General features: G+C 40.8%; 1 protein-coding gene across 1 annotated transcript in view; it reads right to left on the bottom strand.

Moving 5' to 3' along the window:
• The window catches only part of PHEX (phosphate regulating endopeptidase X-linked), a 95978-nt gene extending 91526 nt beyond the window's left edge, over positions 1-4452 (bottom strand). The window contains exon 1 of the mRNA XM_052673751.1: positions 3815-4452. Coding sequence (XP_052529711.1) covers positions 3815-3926 — 112 coding nt within the window. The 5' untranslated portion in view covers positions 3927-4452. The remainder of the gene's footprint in view (positions 1-3814) is intronic.
• Between the last annotated feature and the right edge of the window lie 14023 nt (positions 4453-18475).

Here is an 18475-nt window from a genome sequence, read left to right as displayed (position 1 = left end):
CAAGCACTGGCCTATTGCATCTCTAGCCACAGTGACTTACAACACTTATAACGTACATTAGGTAACTACTGCATCTCCTAAAAATTATATAGGTTGCTTCCAAAGTAATTCCTCTTATTTGTTTCCATGGAAATTACAACAGATACAAAGAGCACAATAGCACTATTTGATAAAGCAAATCATCAGATACCAAACACTATTTTTCATCACAGTTACCACCATTAGATATGCACTTTTTGCTAGTGATGAAAAAGAGCCTTCATGACATGCTCATAAAAGTCCGCATGGCCCTCCAGAATGTGGTTTGTCTTTCACATTGCTACCACCACTGCTGAAATAAAAAACCCACTCCTTACTGTGCCCACATCCACTGTTTGGTCTCCAGAAACACTCAGCAAGTGTTGATGAATGTCAATGTGTGCCAGTTTTTCCACATTAAGGAATTCAGTGACACACTTCTGCTTCATCCACACGTCCACGTCAGATGACATTGTATAAGACAGCCCCTCTGCTGCCATCTATCACACAGCAACAAAATTTGATGGAATATCGGTGGGAGGGTTCAATCTCTACTGCCATACCACCAACATCCGCCTCTGACATGTAGGCCAAAATAATAAAATGAGAGACATTAATTTTGGAGCTCGTATTTTCCCCTCTTGTGCCTGATTCCTCAACTTCATCTATCTTTGCTCTCAGGCAACATGGAATAAGAGTACTCCATGGCACATAGTGCATTTGCCCAGTGCCTGAGCAGTGAGCACCACCACAGTAGAAGCAGTCCATCCCCATTGATGGTCTCTGAACATGGAGCTACCTAGCCATCTTCTGCAGGACTTTCCCTGCTGCAGCTCTCTGCAGCAGCACTGCACTGCCTGGCTCCATTGGCATCTTTGGTGTCCTTTCACTATTGTTTGGAATAAGCTAAATTGGCAATGACTGCAGAAAAACCCCTGGTTTATAAGCCGGAGTGCAGTGTCTGCACGAACTGGCCTCTGAAGGCACTGGACGCTTATTCACATCCAAAAGCTTCACTGACAAGAGCTATGGAATACTCAGTTAATTTTGGTCCTCTTTCAAAAATGTGCATTTTCACAGACATTGAAATTTAAATATGATTACTTATTTGAGACACTCCTGTCAGGCAGCAAATATGCAGATAATTGATTCTTGGGATGAAGAGTCCCCAGGGGCAGATGAAATAAGATTCAGTAGATGTGTTCAGAAGAAATAAAGAAATATCTCGCTATCTCCTTTTTTTTTTTTTTTTTTTTTGAATAACTCAATCCGTAGCAAACAAAAACAGAAACAGAAGCAAAACGGTATGCAACTACTTCAGGGTGTTATGATGATGGTTATAAAGTTCTCTTGTAGTTCAAAAAGAATAGGAAGATGTGAGATGGTAGTTCAGCACATGAAAATTTTAATGTTAAAAAAAAAACCCTGAAGGCTAGAACTTCATACCTTATTCATTTCTTAGTGACTACTGAAGATTGCAATAGACTAGTGAAAAACAACATCTCAGAAACTACTTCTAGGTATTCCAGCAATTAGCCAAGAAAAACACTAGGTTTTGAAACAAAGAAAGATTGTAATCAGAATCAGAATACTGAGGAACAGGAGAAAACAGAGAAGAGTAGGTTTCCAGAAGGCAATTTTGAGCTATGTAAACTACAAATAATGGATAATGTGTCTATTACTGAACAGTTCTCCAAAGACATCACACTCCACCCAATTCATGGGGATTTGCTTTTTCCCTCTTGAAAGCCAATCTTTTAGAACTCATCCAGGTCTTGAAGGTTTGCTAGTTTTTTTTCTTAACAAAGTAGAAAAAAGAGAGAAATTCCCAGATACGGAAAAGAGGAAGGGGTTGTCAGGGGATTTGGCATGTCCTTTAGCATCAATGGTAAAAGCAAATAATGCCAAACAAAACTCTACGGTTCTCCCAGATCCTTCTGGGAGTTGTAGGATTTATAAGGAGAGCAAGCAAAAGAAGTAGGAGAAGGCAATGTTCTGCTTCTCAGACTGGAAAAAAAAACTAGTGATGGGGAATTGTTTCAGGTTCATCAGAAACAACTAGTTACGTGAATTAAATGAAAACTGAAGAAAAAAAGTCATCATCTGATGCCTGAAATGTTTCAGATGATGAGAAACAGTGGCTTCCTTTCTGTGTGACAAAGCTAAGAAGGAGTTAAACACAAACTTACAAAAAAAAAAAAAAAAAAAAAAGTGTCAAAATGAAACACTAGAGCATTTCATTGACAAAATGTTAGAATAGTTTAATTTTTTTCCATTGCCCTTCTGACTGAAATCTTCTGAAAATTTCCAAACAAATTCTGAAATCATTTTTGTTGACCCAAGGCCAGCATTTATATTTCTTAGCTATTAGGTCAACGAAAATTTTTATACTGAATTTGATACAGAAAGGTCTTAACACACTTACAAAACAGTCTATGAGAATTATTATATTTGCTTAAGTGTTCACATCTGGTCCATGGATAAAGGACATAACTCTGATAATTTACTGTAGTAAACTTCTGTTGCTTTGTACGAGCAATACGTAATCAAGCAACTTAGTACTAAAAAAAGAACAAGGTTTCACCATTGCTTCCTGGTGTTTGATATCATATTATTTAAGGGAAAAAATGTTATTTTTCATGTAAAGCCAATATTTTACATTACCAAGGTGAAGATCCAATTCTTATCATTATGAAGTCTTTTATTGAATGTCATGGAATGGGTTGGGATTCTTCACATACACAATAGTTACGTTTGTGCAAGTATTTGTGGAATTGATTCTACAACAGAATACTATCTGAATGAGAACCTGCTGCTACCAGTATTCGCTAGAAAACCCAACACCATTTTCTCTGTTGTCACTGTAAGTGACAACTTATCTTGTAAGTGTATCTTTCAAATAACATCATAAAAGATGGGAGGGAAGCAAAAAACTTTTCTTAGAAATTAAGTTTCCCCAGGTCCAGGAAAATTGGACTCTGAAGAAATGAGAAGTTTGTCAGAATTATTCTAAAAGAAGATCAGTCTCTTCAAGCTTTTACAGAGTATTGCTTTCTATTCACTGTCTAGTTGTTTCTGGGTGCATTTATACCCATAGGTATACCCTTCCAACATCCTATATTCCAACAAAGCCAACCTACAAATGATTTCAAATCCCAGAGATAAAATAATAATGCCTTCTCTATTTTGCCAAGTAACAGCTAATAAATCCGATCAAAACATTTTAGTTTTTTCCCAGATGTACCTCGTGATTTTTGCAAAGATGTCTTTGCGATTCGTCGTAGAAAAACAGAAACATCTAAAAAATGTGCAAACATATGCATTACCCAAGTTTTCTACAGGAATTTTAGCCAATCCATAATGAAAACCAAATGAAGGATTACCCAACAGATTCCATAAAATGTATGCACTACAGATTGATTTTCAGGAAACAGAGAATTTTAGTCCACGTTTGTCACAAACTGCCAGTTTGCAATCGGCATTACCAATATTCATAATCTTACCCCTTTCTTCCCGTTCTGTGTAAGAATCCCATTCTAGCTAGAGCTCATTCAACCCAGTATTCAAATTTAAACTCAGCTTTCAATAGTTACACGAGCTCACGTTGCAGCTTCTAGCTCTAACATTTCCCACAAAAAAAAAAAAAAATCTCTTTGCTGACACACTTAAAAATAAAATGGGGAAAAAGAAATGACCAGGACTGTCACCGTAACACAGTGCACAGCACAAACGCTCGCATGGAGCAGCTGTGCTCGGGAGGGTTACCCGCACACCAAGCCTGGACCTTCTCACTTACCCAAAAAAAGCGTGGTGCCAAGTGCAATGGTGCCAGCCACGAACACGCCGAGGGCGATCCGTGTGGGTTTGCTGGCTGCTCTCCTGCTCGCTGGTACTGTTTCTCCTTCCATCGGAATGGGCTGGGATGGGCTCGTTCTTGAAGAAGTCTGGCTTTGCTCTGCTGCCGTTGTATCAGGAGCTCAACTACTCGCAAGCCGCATCCCTCAGCTCTCCTCCTTCTCTCTTCTATTTACAACTTCAGGTTTCTGTCGTGAACCATTTCCTAGGCACTTCCTGCTCTCTCCCCCTCAAAGCAAAATCATGCACTCGTAAAATAGTGGCTGCCTTCCGTGCTTCCCTCTGACCAGGACTAGGGAAGGCAAGCAGTGACCACTCTATTTACAGTTCCTCTGCCTGTAAAGTTTCTACGAACCAATCACTCAGCAGTCCCCTTTATCAAGAGTTCAGAGCACAAGGATTTCACAACGTTGCCGAACAGATGTTTTAGCTACTCTAACATATAGCCGTAGAGCCTTTACAATCAAAGCAGGATTTCTGACAACTTCTACAAACACAGGACTGATTGAAGGTTTTCATTTTCCTTTGTGCTTATTTAAAAGGCAATTTGCTGACTAAAGCTGTTTTGTCCTAAGCCTCTCTTGCTGCACTGTGTGGCTCCACCAGAAGCGATATTCAACCAGCGGACAAATCCCTTTTTAAAGTTTCCTAAGTGCTCTTAGAATATCGTGTAGCATTTTATTTTGGGAATTTGGTATGTGATAGTCTGTGCCAAAAATCACAATCATGCAGCAAAAGCAGTAATCAGCACAACCTACAGAATAGTGCTCCTTTAAGAGCTGGATTTTTTTTTTTATTTCCAGGCAAGGTATTTCAGTCCTTGCTGATATGCAATGAACCACAGGAGAGGAACCTATACCTCCAAGTCAAGTATCACTATGAATTTAGTGGAAAGCATCTATTTGGCACTTAAATTTAGGAAATGGGAGGAAAAGACTTATTTGTATGGATTTCCAAGTTTCAGGCTTAAACTTGACAATCTTCTCTCCAGGTGGCAAGGTTTCCCCCATTCAATTCATAACAAAATTTTGGAGTGAATTCTCTAATACGAACTCTCAATTTCGCCAGAGCTGGACACTCATGTAAAAGAAAGATGCAGGGAGAGACAGTGACACATCCACACTCTCAACAATTTGTGTCTGAGTTACTTCTATGCTGAATTCTTATCTCAGCCAAAAATAACTCTGATAAAAACAAAACAAAACAAAACAAAAAGATATAAGGAGAGAAGACAGGCAAGGTATATGTGATGGCAGTTACCAGCCTGGGAAACAAACAAACAAACAAAAAAACAGATTAAGTATTGTGAGTGATTGCACACAGATTTACCAGAATCCCAGATGGGCATAAATGGAAAACTCACTCCATCTACAAGAAGATTTGGATTTGGAAAGTTCTCCAAGTCTTCTACATCCTGCTTGGGGTCATGCAGGGAAAACACTCATTGATGACCCTTGTTCCCATTCAACAGGATGCAGAAGGCCATTCTTATCTGTGCTCAGCCCAGACAAGGAAAAATGCATTTGTTTCTTCTCACCTGCCTGCTTGTCCTGTATTTATCGCATGATATCCAACAGCTGAGAAAGAAGAGGGAAATTACGGTGTCAGGGAACAAAGAAAATCATATTCCCACCTGTAAAGTCTTCCATTTAATGTGTGAATGACTCCAAATGCATGAGCAGATCTTTGGTTTATAAACAATCACTGATACAACTCTGTTAGCAGCACAGTTGAGAATATAATTTTAAGTGACATCAGTGCTATTGAGACTTCATGTACAAATCACTACAAGTCTCAGGGGGACTGTTAAAAGGTCAGGGTGATGATACAGAAAATGCGTGGACATGTTGCGATCTCACCATGTGATCAAGTTCACCCATTATCCAAACACCAAGTAGACTTCAATAGGATACACTTGGCAAGAATTTATGTTTGTTCTTGTGAGTTTCCTTCAATGTCAGAATTAAACCACTGATATTGAAAATACTAAACAGTTATTAGACAGAGAATACCTTCCAACATTTTTATATCCTAACTGATCAACACTAAATTATCATATCTCTTCTCACTCAGATTCCTTCTTACTTACAGACTTAAAATCTGGTATTCTAGAGAAGTAAATACTTACAGACTAGCATGAGCTGAATGAATATCATGCTGTATTAGTGTTTCACTGACAGCATTTTGTTTCAAGGTAAGATCTCTTCCTAGGACAACACCAGACCATAAATCAAGAATAGCTTTCAGTGTTGCAAAGCAGAAACAAGTTATTTTCCAGCTCTCCCGGGGAGACTGGGAAGCAGATAAAGGGGAGAGGTTGGACAATTCAGTCTCCTTTTCCAAATAGGAGCCTTAGCCAAAGCAATGTTGAAGGCAATAAGAGCATGGAGTAATCCTGACAAGAACTATCCAGCTCCAACTACAGAATGCCCTGGGATAGTCAGACCCAGGCAGTGCATGATCCTTCTGGCAAGGAGTCACAAATCAGCCGCCAGCAGCCAAATGACTTCTCTAAGCTGGGGTTTGTGGGCTTATTTACAATGTGGCATCATGTCAGCGTTCTTCCTTCTGGTTAAAAGAGCCTGGATGCTGTCAGTATCTTATTTTGGTTTATCCAGCATGTAAAGAACTACAAAATTAGAGATAAAGCACAAACAGCTGCATAGAACAGCTGCAGAGATCCATTTCTGGCAGCAGTTGAAAAAGGTGTGTGGAGCACATATGAATCAGCTTCTGATACTGCTGATCAGTAACAGAAGTTTAACATTGCATTTGAGACACTTTCCTGATATGCGCCAGGATTTGGTTGCCCTGCTCATCATAAGCGCAGAAGCAATTTGGCAGGTACCCAGTATGCACCATGCTTAAAGCTGCTAGAACAGCTAACAGGACTCCTGGTGATTATAGTGCAATAAGGTATTTAATGAGGCTGTGCATAGACTCTGATAAACATTCATAAAACATTGAATGGACATAGGAAAATATGCAGTATTTAAATACGGCACACTCTGAATCACTATTCTTTCACTCAGAATTGCCTCTGACCAAGATCCCACTCAAACAATGGGAATGGCACTTAGAACAGTGCTAGAACAATGTACAAACATTTCCACTCAAAACCTTACATGAAAGAGCTGGCAGTCCATTTGGAACATGCTCCAGGCTGAACCACAGCAGAAGCATTCCAATGCCCAGAAGTTTGTCTACATGCATAATAAACGTGTGCACACATATGCATATGGCTGCTCACTCCCAAACACAAGTATTTGCACATCACCTCACTGTTGTATGAGTAAATGCAATTCTCACGTCCATGGATCATGCCAGTCAGGAAGGGTGCAGATCAGAGCTGACATTGAATAATTGAGATTGAACTACTCTCCACGTACCTTGGTTTAAGGTTAAATTCCCATTTCTTGAGGCTTGATTATCAGACACCTTCAATAAACATGTAAAATACCACATTTTGCCTATGTTTCACTGAAAACAATAGAAACTGGAGTTATGTGGGCTGTCACTGAATGCTGCTGGAACCACAAAAGGGCCTAAAGTTGGTACATGTTCAGCCCAAGCTTGCAGAAAGACTTGTTTGGGCTCACTGGAAAATATTTTGTCCTTCTTTAAATGTACTGAAACTGTACTTTTTATGAAGATGGAAAAATCAGTTCAGATTTAAAGTTTTTTTTTTAAAAAAGAACAAAACACATGGGAAACATAAGACCCATAGGGATTGGAACAGACCTCTAGAGATCACCTAGCCCAAGCACTTGCTAAAGCAGGTTCCCTACAGCAAGTCACACAAGAAAGTGTCCAGATAGGTCTTGAGGACCTCCAGAGCAGGAGGCTCCATTGCCTCTCTTGGCAGCCTGTTCCATGGCTCTGTCAGTCTGACAGAGAAGGAGTTCTTCCTTGTGTTAGTATGGAACTTTCTGTGTTGCACTTTGTGCCCATTGCTCCTCGTTCTGTTGTTGGTCACAGAGGGCATTTCCTCACATGCTGTCCTCATGGTACACATTCAGGGCTTGCCTCTCAGAGGCAAAGGTTGCCTCAGAGGAGTAAGTTAAAATTGACAGAGGCATCTCGCAGGCAGAACATCACAGCTTTGATGGTGCCTATCAAGCATTTTTAGCAAACAGTCATACCTCACTTTTGGAGACAGAACCACTCAGGCAGATGCAGATTGAGTGCCATCAGCAGAACAGCACACAGCAGAGCCTGTGAAGTTACGGTGTAGTGTGAGGTCTATGCTGGCTTTGTGGCATGGGGGTCAAAGGACATGCTGTATTTCATTTCATTTCATTTCAGGTGTTTCATCATGGAGACTTGAATTGTTTTCTTAACTACGCAGTTCTTGCAACCAGAACTGGCTGATTGGACTGTAAGTACATACACTGTGCTTGAGAAAAAAACAGTGCATTGCATCTGAAGATAGCTTGACCACTTGTCCTTAGATCTCTGAACTTTACAAATGACACTCCTGGCTACAAAAATCCCAAAATTTCCATGCTGCAGCCATGAGCAGCCATACTTCAGTACAAACTGTTGCTTGATTAATCTCAGAGAGACAACTGGAAATATATAACTCCATTGTTTTCCACTGGTGCAGTCACATCACAGAGGGCCTCAGTGCAGCTGTGAGAATGTGGGTTCATTAATTAATACCCAGTACAGAGTCAACAGACTCTGAACACTGCTGGTGGCAAGCTTTTCTAGAAAAAAAAGTCTTCCATACAACCGCAAACGTGGAGGAAACACCCTGCAAAGCAGAAAAAATTGTTCTCCTACAGTTCTAATTCCCCAAATCATTTTCTTCTTATTATTACTGTTATTATTATTCTAAGTAGATTAAGCTGTTCTTCTTACTCTAAGAAGAACTTGTCCTTGTTGCAGGAAACATTGCTTTCTCAGACCGAAAGGTGCTTGTAACGAGCCCAAACAGCAACTTGCTTTGAAAACCAACATCTGGGATGATTAAAGTTAAACCACTCAAGTTTGCAAGCTTTCTGAGAGCTGCTTTTGAAAAGGCACTTTAATGAAACAATGCATATGCTCTCAAGCAGAAAGGGGAACCGCTTTAGGCCTTCCTGCAATTTTTCTTCAAGAAGCGGATTAAATTATAGCTAAACAAAAAATACTTCTCTTAAAGGTCATGTTCACACTATTCATAAGTGTTTTTATGGATATCCATCACTTCTGCATACACTCCTCATCTGTCATCCCAAGTTACAGATTAAATATGGGGTCCATTCCCACTGTTAACACTGCTAACAGAGAATGCAGAAAGGCATGGTAGCTGGCAATTAAAAATATGTACATAATATTTGAGAGTATCTCAGCATATCTTCTAACTCAGAAGATGTGGTGCTCCATCCCTGGGGGGACTCAAGGTGAGGTTGGTTGGAGCCCCTGGGCAGCCTGAGCTGGTGGGGGGCAGCCCTGCCCATGGCAGGGGTTGGGGCTCAATGATCTTTAAGGTGCCTTCCAACCCAAACCATTTGGTGATTCTATTAAAATTTTGGCTTTGTTTATCTGGACTAACAGTAAACATAAGATGAACTGCACTGAAAAAGACATTGCTGGGAAATGCAGTACTTTCAATGGTCACAGTTATAGTTACAGTAGCATAGACAAAGCAGTTGTTTAAAGAAACTGTTGCTTCTTTACGATATTGCATCAGAATCACAAGAGCTTTAATAATTTCCTGTGCTTCAATGCAAAGATGATTAATAAGAGCAGTAGAATTAAGGATACTTGGTTTCCAATAGGCTTGAACCTCATGGACAAATCCTCTGGTGTTTAGTGGGTTATATACTCACTAACAGAATCAATCAAAAGAGGAGAGCCACCAAAGCTGCATGTGACTGCTTTCTGCATCCACACAAGAAATGCCCCAACTGTGCTCTTCTGTCTTTCAGAGAAAAAAGGCCTCCGTTGCAAATGCAGTGCCTCCTGCCTACTCTCATACTTGGTTCTCCTAAGGTAGAGAACCAAGCAGCACACATTTCACTTCCTGCTTCCAGAAGAAGCAGGAATGGGGCACCCACAGCCTGCGCCAGTGCCTCACCATCCTCTGAATAAAAATTTTCTTCCAAATATCTAAGTTAAACCTCTTTTAGTTTAAAGACATTCCCTTTTGTCCTATCACTACTAAACCGTGTAAAAAATCAGTCCCCTTCCTGTTTATAGGCTCCCTTTAGGTACTGGAAGGCTGCAGTGAGGTCTCCTCAACTGCCTCAGCCCTTCTTCACAGAAGAGGTGCTCCAGCCCTTTGATCATCTTTCCTCTGGACCCAAAATTCTCAAATGGAGATGTCCACATGTCCTTCTGCAGGACAGATTCTCCTATGCTGGAGCCTTGGTAACAGAAACAATAGACTTTTCCATCCTGGCAAAAAGTTAGCAGAACTGAGTATCTTTGAGTCCACACACCCTTTGTCAAATCTGGTTGAGGTGGGCTGCGAAGATCAAAAGTTCCTGAGCACAGCTGTGGGATCAGAGGCAGAGAAAGCACACTTGCATAGGCTCTGCTCTCAGAGGAAAAGCAGATGGCAAAAAATCTACAGCTACAACCTGAAATCAGTTTTAATGCATTTTACTTTTTCCTCTCTATAATATCAAAATCAAATTAAGTTTGCACATAGATTAAAGCCAGAAGAATCCCATGTCAAATATGATGCTTTAAATCCAAAATCCCATGGCAATATGGTATTTTTAGAGACATTTCTAGCAACTTGCCTCTTAGCAGTCTTGGTGCTACTTTGGTGAGTGTGTCCACATTCAGTAATGACACTCAGCAGGACCTCAGGAGGACATGTGATGAAGGTCATCTGAAAGGGGAAGCACAATCACCTCACACTGAAATCAGAAACCCAGATCCCATGGAATCATCAAGACTAAACATCTGTTTTCCTCAAGTCACAGAAATCCTCAAGAACCAAACTGGAGCCAAATATAATTATCTTCACAAACCAAATTGCTATGTTCTTGACAAGCTTTTCCTGAAGTTTCCAACATCTCTATTGAAAATAAAGCTTTGTGCTTTTTCTTTTTTTTTTTTTGCTGTTGTTTCTGCTGTTTTTTTTTCTTTCTTTTTTTCCCACTACTGACACAAGGTTATGAAACGCAGATTTGTTGTTGCCTTACATTTTTATGGATTTATAACTGGACCTGATTAAAAAAAAACACCAACATAACTTTCAATAAAACTTATGGACACTCAGATGAGAAATTTGCTGTATTCATGTACACTTCTCAAAGCCAGTACTTGATATTTCCATTTCACTGGAAGAGTATTTGCTTCAGTCTTACTGCCAGGCCTGGATACAGGATTTCTCCAGGAACAAAGGAAAGTGTGTTGTGAGTTTCTTCTTTTGTGACATTTCTGCATATACTGCAGTAGGAAAGCAGGTATTCTGGATTACTTTTCAAATTTTGGTATCAGAACACATCTACATGAGGAGAGCATAAATTTGGAAGCAGCATAAGCAAAAATGTCAAACATTGTTCCTGAACAGAATAACTTAACGCTCACACTTCTGCTTGTAAAGGGCAAAAACAGAGTAGAAACATAGTGGTATAGTTAAAACAACACCGGATTTTTTCCATCTCAGCCTTCACTGACCAAAAGTACAAATGTAATAATGAAAATCTGAAGGGAAGCTCTGACCAAGAAATGTGTAAACACAGCTGCTGAGAACCTTCTCTATAATGGGAGGTAAAAGGATGAAAATGTCAATGGTGATTCGTTGTCACTGCCTTTCCCCAGCAGAAGAAAAAATTAACTGCAAAACTGCTATTAGAATGAGGACTTCTGCTTAGTTCTCTGAAATTAGTGCAAACATGATCAGTCTTTTCTGGTTGCAGCTGGCTAACTGAAACGGGACATTCATTACCTAATTTTACAGCAATATGTGAGCCAATCTCTTACCAAGATGATGCTTTCAATATAAAGTGATAGAATAAGCATCTTGCAATATGCACAGCAGTAAGATTGACCAGGGAATACTAATAGCACCTGCTTTCACTAGGAAAACATCTACAGCCAGGCAATAAATTCCAAAAATTATCTAGAAACATAAAAGCCTTCACAAACAAAGGGGTTTGAAGCACCACTTAATGAGAGGAAATATGAGCCTGCAGAATGGCATGGAGCTGCGTCAGGGGAGGGGCAGCTGTGGGTCATGGAAAGGGTCTGCACCACAGGGCTGTGAGCACAGCCCCAAGCACTGAAGATCAGCAGTTTCAGGTATAGGGTTTGATTTTGGGTTGTGCTGCATGGAGCCAAGTGTTGGACTCCATGACCCTTGTAGGTCCCTTCCAACTCAGGGTATTCTATGGATCTGTGATTCCATATCCTCTGCTTAGAGAGGAAGTCTTCATACTGAGACTGTCTGAACTAGGACACATGATTGGAATTTCATACCAACCTCATGAGCATCACTTAATTCTGTACGTAGGCTCAACTTGCACCACTCAGGGTAGTCAGCCAGAAGAACACTGACACAACACCTCGATGGGAGCTGTAATGTGTTTGGGACAACAGAGAGATCAGGCACAGGCTGCACCTCAGCTCAAGTGTATGGATATGGTCACAGAGCTATCAACTAATTTAAGGGAAAGATCTGTTTCTTCCAGCTCTTTTTTAAGCCTACTAGTCTCGTAAAGAGATTTCTTTTTGTTACAGCCTTTGCCTTCAGAAAACATGCTCTTAAGAGGAATCACATGTGTTTTCGGCTTCACGTCTTAAAGTCTTTTGTGGCTTGCCATCTCTTTTTCTTCACTGTATCTGAGGATGAAAGCAACTATATAAACATGTTTTAAGTTACATATAATACCAAATGAAAAAAACACTCTGCTGTGTGAGTCTGCAGGTACTGCAAAAGACACGAAGCTATTAAATGTATTTTGACTGGCACGACATAAAATGTACTTTACCGTGTTTGAAACTCAGATGTATTTGAGTGCCACTTGTTCACAACTGGATGCTCAAGCAAGGCCAGGTTTCTGCCACTGGTTGGAAGAAGTAATTCACTTGCTGTCACTAGACAGCCAAGCAGGGGCTGAGCATACAGACCGCAAGCATCACCCATAGCCCACATTCCTTCACTCTCACAAGTAACACATGCTGGGTACAGGGCTGCACTCCTGCTGGACAAAGAGTGTCAGCTTGGCATGCCGCACCACCTTCCTTCCAGCTGCAGTTCTCTGCGCAGCACAAAGGTGCTCCCTGTGCAACAGCCATCCAGCACACAGCAGTACTGCTTTTGGATATGGATCTGAAAACCACATGGCTATTTTATTTTCACTACAGGAAAAGAAAAAAGGAAAAAGGAAATAACAGCCTTTGTATTCATTTCTTTTAAAGAATGTAGTAAAGTAAAGCAATAGCAAGGGAGTTCACATTGCAAGAAACAGGTGTTGGCTATGTGTTCTTGAAACCAGCACCCGACAAGGAAATGCTTGTAGATCTGGGGGGGGCTGCACTTACCATGTTTAACCTAACCTCCAAGATCAGTCCATTTACCTGAAATGAACTGGGAGAGCTAAATGGCTGCCATAAATGGAACGCTATTTGAAAGTTTTGAAGGTGAGAAGGTTAACAAGCAATCAAAAACAGTGCACACCAAAACCCCAAAAGCTACGTGCAGAGCATCCACACGAACTGCAGATAAAGCTCTCTGTATCTCAGAGTAGCACGTGGTTCCTGCAGGATCACTTTTAGCTACTCCCAAAAATCTGCACTATTCAAAGATTTCTGGATGACTGAAGTGATTCAGTAGATCTGATTACAGAGGAAAAGAAGAATAAGAAAATCAAGGAGCAACTCCCTTAGCAGATCCTCCCTTGGATTTCTAAAGCAGGGACACACTGCCATGCTACAGCCTTCATCTGAGCATTTTCCCCTTGCCCTCACCATTTCCCACACCTGCACAGCACAGAAATCTGTCGTGCAACTGTTTGTCTGGCAACACAGTGAACCACGGGCTCACTTTCAACACAGATTGCTTTCTCATCCATTCATTTCAGCAGTGCAGCTGCAGTGAGATCAATTCCCCATCCCCTTTCATGGTTCTTCTGGCTTATTTTCTAATTTAGAGAAGAGCTGTGAGTCACACAGCAGAGGAGCTGATGAGAAGGAAGAAGCCGGATCGTAGAGAAGATGGCTGGGACCATATGGCCCCATGGCACAACTAGCAGGAGAAATGCTGACACAGCAATCCCTTCACATGAGCTGCAGCCTCAGGTTGAGTAAATTTTATATAACACCCAAATCAGTCAAGAAGTCTGAAATATTCTTCATCTTTGAGAAGTTCGGGTTAATTAAATTTTCAAACGTCTCTGCATATTCATGTGCATTTGTGGCACATCTAGAAGTAGAAACTCAAATAACAAAGACTCAACAAACTCAGTGACCTCCATTTCACAAGCAAGTTCTTACCAGCGTTACAGCCTGACCATAGAATAAAAATACACTATATATAAAAGGAATTAGCAGCAGTTCAAGTCTTTGACGGTTGTCTTTAACGAGATCTGATTTAATGATTTACAGATGAAACTTCCAAAATCTATATTTTCACATGTCCAGGCTGAGTGGACAGCAGCTTGAAAATGGTTGGGACTCTTCAGAATTAGTGACACTGTCTCTTCCACTACTTACCTTGATGAGCACCGTCTCTCACCCTTGCTGTTTTCCCAGTCGCTTGAAGTATCACCCTATCCTTACACTCAAGGTACACCACCCACAACTTGCACCAAAGTGGCTCCAAACCAACCCAAGTGAACGGTGCCCATTGCACCACACCACCAGCAGAGAAACAAATGGCTCATGCAAAGGGCACAACAGCATTGCCCCATGATGGAGCGAGAGGCAGAGTGTGCAGTCAGTGCTCGTGTGCAAAAGAAGCACACAAGCACAGCAACTTCCCCTTCTACACACTGGTGGTTTGGGATCATACTCAATTTCCACATCTAACAGATCATCGAGGCCCTAAGCCAGCAGCAAGACACCTCTATGCTAGGACTCATTTTTGTTAAGACATGGTAAAGATCATCAAAGTGAGTGCTGGATTGTGATCCTGCCACCTGACATTGTGCATTACTGGATATGCAAGTGACAGCCTGGAGTTTTGACACTCAGAGTATGTGAGAGGAGGAGCAAGTTGCTTGGTACCTTGTAAGCACACTGCATTCCTCCATGCACCATCCCCACCTCCTGTGCACTGGAGGTCTGGACTAGCTTGGGTCAGCCTTCAGCTCTTGGGGTACCTTCACCAGTTCCTACCTTACACTCCACAAAGCATCTCAAACAACACAAAAACACACATAATGGACGTGCAGGGCCTTGCTGCCCATCAAGACCATTAGCTCTCCCAGTAATGTAGAAGCCTTCCCGAGCTCACTTTGTACCTGCAAAGAACCAGATGAGACAAGTGGCAAGTATAATAAGCATGCCCAAAACCCAGGGCTACAAGCAACTGTTGGTGCTGGATGCAACAGCATCCGCCAGCTGCAGGTGCACACCATCTGTATGACCACAGGCTACCCATTGTTTTTCATATAACTCAATCTGCTTACAGGTCAGCATGTGGGAGCTGGAGAGATTGTCTCTGCTTTCCTTAGCACTGCCTAATATCTATTGCAGTCTTAAGCATACTCAGTTCTTCCTTTCACACAGGCAGAGGTGTTACCAGCCACCCATAGGTAAAGGCACATACGACTTCACTAACTAGCACAAGAATGCAAAGTAGACTTGAGGTACATTTTAAATTTAACTTAAGACACATGACTGCCACAAATCCAACTACAGATACCTTCCCTGTACTTCCCAGTATTTAACTGTTATACATACAGTAAGAATGTCATAAAGTCAGAAGAAACTACTTTTTTTTTTTTTTTTTTTTTTAACATGACAGGTAAAATCTTCAAAAAGGATGTTATCTTATTAAAAAACAGAAGTTAATGTTCATTCCACTTATTATTCTGTTACTCTTCACTGGCGTTTTTAAATGATGAACTGCCAAGAACTTGTTGCCTGAAAAATTCATTTGCAGTCATCCTTTCATTCCAAATAACTAACCAGTGGTTGCAAAAAGTCAAAAAATACATAAAAGTGCTTCAAGAGAAACTAATCATTAAGAAGTAACTTCCCAGGATGTCCCAGTATGAAGTGTAAGCAGAATTTGGACAAGGCATGGAATAAAATACTTTCATTTAAACAAACGGAAGCATCAGTTTTGATAATTAACTAAAGAATAAAGTCAAATAGGGAAGTGTTAGATAACATTAGCAGCTACCAAAACCAGCAAAGGCTTCACATGGCTTTGCTTTGCTAATCTCAGCTCTAAGACTCTTGCTTTACAATGCCACTGACGCTCATCTTTGTATATACAAATGTTATTCAGATATTAAAATGCTTCCATTATACATCAATATACTGTTTGTATCTTTTGGTTAAAGTGAATCATACTAACAGTGCTCCACAGGCAATATGGCACGTGTTGTGCAGTGCTCACTGACATCATGAAACTCCAAAATCTTTCAAAAAATTACATGCAATTAATTTGTCACTCTACTTTGAAGTCAAAAGAAAAACCCTGTAGAAATCTTAGCAGCACTTCCGGTGTTGGATATTGTTTTGTTTTCATACCCCTACTATTTCAGATTCATTTTCCCAATTCCTTAAGCTGAAGACAGCAAAGATGCCACTGCAGAGCTCCTGCCTTCGATCATTCCATGCTCACACATGCTACACATCCTATTAATTTTCTATTTATTTGCTTGGGTAATTTGTCTGCATTGAATACTATCTTATTCTGAGCAGTTTCTTTTTAATCACTATTTCATTTCCAGTACCATCGTTCTCTTTCTCGCAGAGTACTTAGAAGTCATTTTGTCATTTTTCCTTAAAAAAGAATAGAGTACAAGCCCCACACTGCATCACACATCTTTCTCTCTTCCTCCAGTACCTACAGAGCATAGACGAGGCAGTGCAACCAGCACACATGTGCTCTTCCTTTCCATGATATTTGTTGTGCTGTCCTGCTGCTAGTTCATTCTCTTGGCTCATTACCCCCCAAACATTTCCCATCTTAATTATTGTTGCTCCTGTGTCCTTTCTTCGCTTGCCATAACCCTTTTTGCAACACAGCACAGATGTACTTCTCATCATGCTTCCAATCACAAAGCACGTTTCACTCTTTTCCTTCCTTCCTACTTCCAATTTCTACCATTGCAGCTTACATAGACTCAAATGTATCAACACCATATGAATTTCTTCACTCGGTTCCTATAGCAAGGATTAACTGCTCACATTCCCAAAAGGCAGCCCTATGCTTTTCTGTGCTATTAATCACCCCTGCACTCTGCTCCTTTACTGCTACTTCTCTCCCTTGCTCCTTCAGCATTTCAAAGATTCCAAACACTCCTTTTCTCTCTGTGGGTTTTATCTATTTCCTCCTGTTGCCCTCAGGCAACATTATCAGAGATCTATTTCTAATTTAGACTAAGAAACAGAGCACTCTTCTCCCTCTCACTTGTCCCAGCGCCTTACTCCTTCCAGCAAGTTGTCAACACCTCAAACCCCAAATGGTAAAAATAAAAATGCAAGAGACATCTAACCATCTTCCCTGTTGTGCATGTGGGCACCTAAAATGACTGCATTTCCTTCCCTCAGTGTCTGAACACAACACTTTTTCTTAAGAAGTTACAACCTTCCCCTTTCTTTTCCCTAACTATCAAGTCATTTGCTTCTTTCGTACTTGGGACAAATGCACATGCCCCTCCCAGTTAGCTGGAATTTATGTAAATCTCTTCCTCTGAAATCACATTTTTCTTTCACTGTATGACATTAATAATCTTTCTGAATCACAGCCCAAACTAACAACTTCAATTTGCCCATCCTGTTCAAGCTCTTCTTTCTCTTCCTAAACTTGTTCCAAATCTTGCATCTTTCCTAATGTCTCATTTCTGTACTTTCTCTGCTATGCAATGAGTCACAATACCACCCAAAGCCAACTTGCCACTTCAGCAGAAAAGCTAAGAAACAGATTACAGATCTCCAAAAAATTAACATCTACAGAGCTCCCCAGCAAATTAATTTTTTTCTACAGAAAAATCACTGAACCTTGAAGTGATCCCCCGCACTGCAAACATCACTGTGCTGTTCCACACCACACCACACTTTACCCAAGCATGTATTACGTGGAAAATAATTGAGCTGAATCATCTCTGAGAGACAGACAGTTTTAAGATGTTAGGAATAAATTCTTCCCCAGAGGTGGTGAGGCACTGGCACAGCTGCCCAGAGAAGCTGTGGTGCCCCATCCCCGGAGGCACTCAAGGCAAAGTTGGATGAGGCCCTGGGCAGCTGAGCTGGTGGGGGGGCAGCACTGCCCATGGCAGGGGTTAGAGCTTAATAATCATTAAGGCCCCTTCCAACCCAAACCATTCTATCACTATTAAAAAAAGATAGTAAAATGACCACTCTGTCCCTTTATATTTGTTAGGTGACAAATGAAAAAGGTACAATGGTAACCACCATACCCATTAATTCTGCCACTTTAGCCCTGAATCCACAATGCATTTAAAAATACACACACAAGCAG

The sequence above is a fragment of the Tympanuchus pallidicinctus genome, unplaced genomic scaffold, assembly GCF_026119805.1.
Source record: "Tympanuchus pallidicinctus isolate F22 unplaced genomic scaffold, pur_lepc_1.0 scaffold14, whole genome shotgun sequence".
Classification (NCBI taxonomy): domain Eukaryota; kingdom Metazoa; phylum Chordata; class Aves; order Galliformes; family Phasianidae; genus Tympanuchus; species Tympanuchus pallidicinctus.
This window is presented reverse-complemented; position numbering and strand designations above follow the sequence as displayed.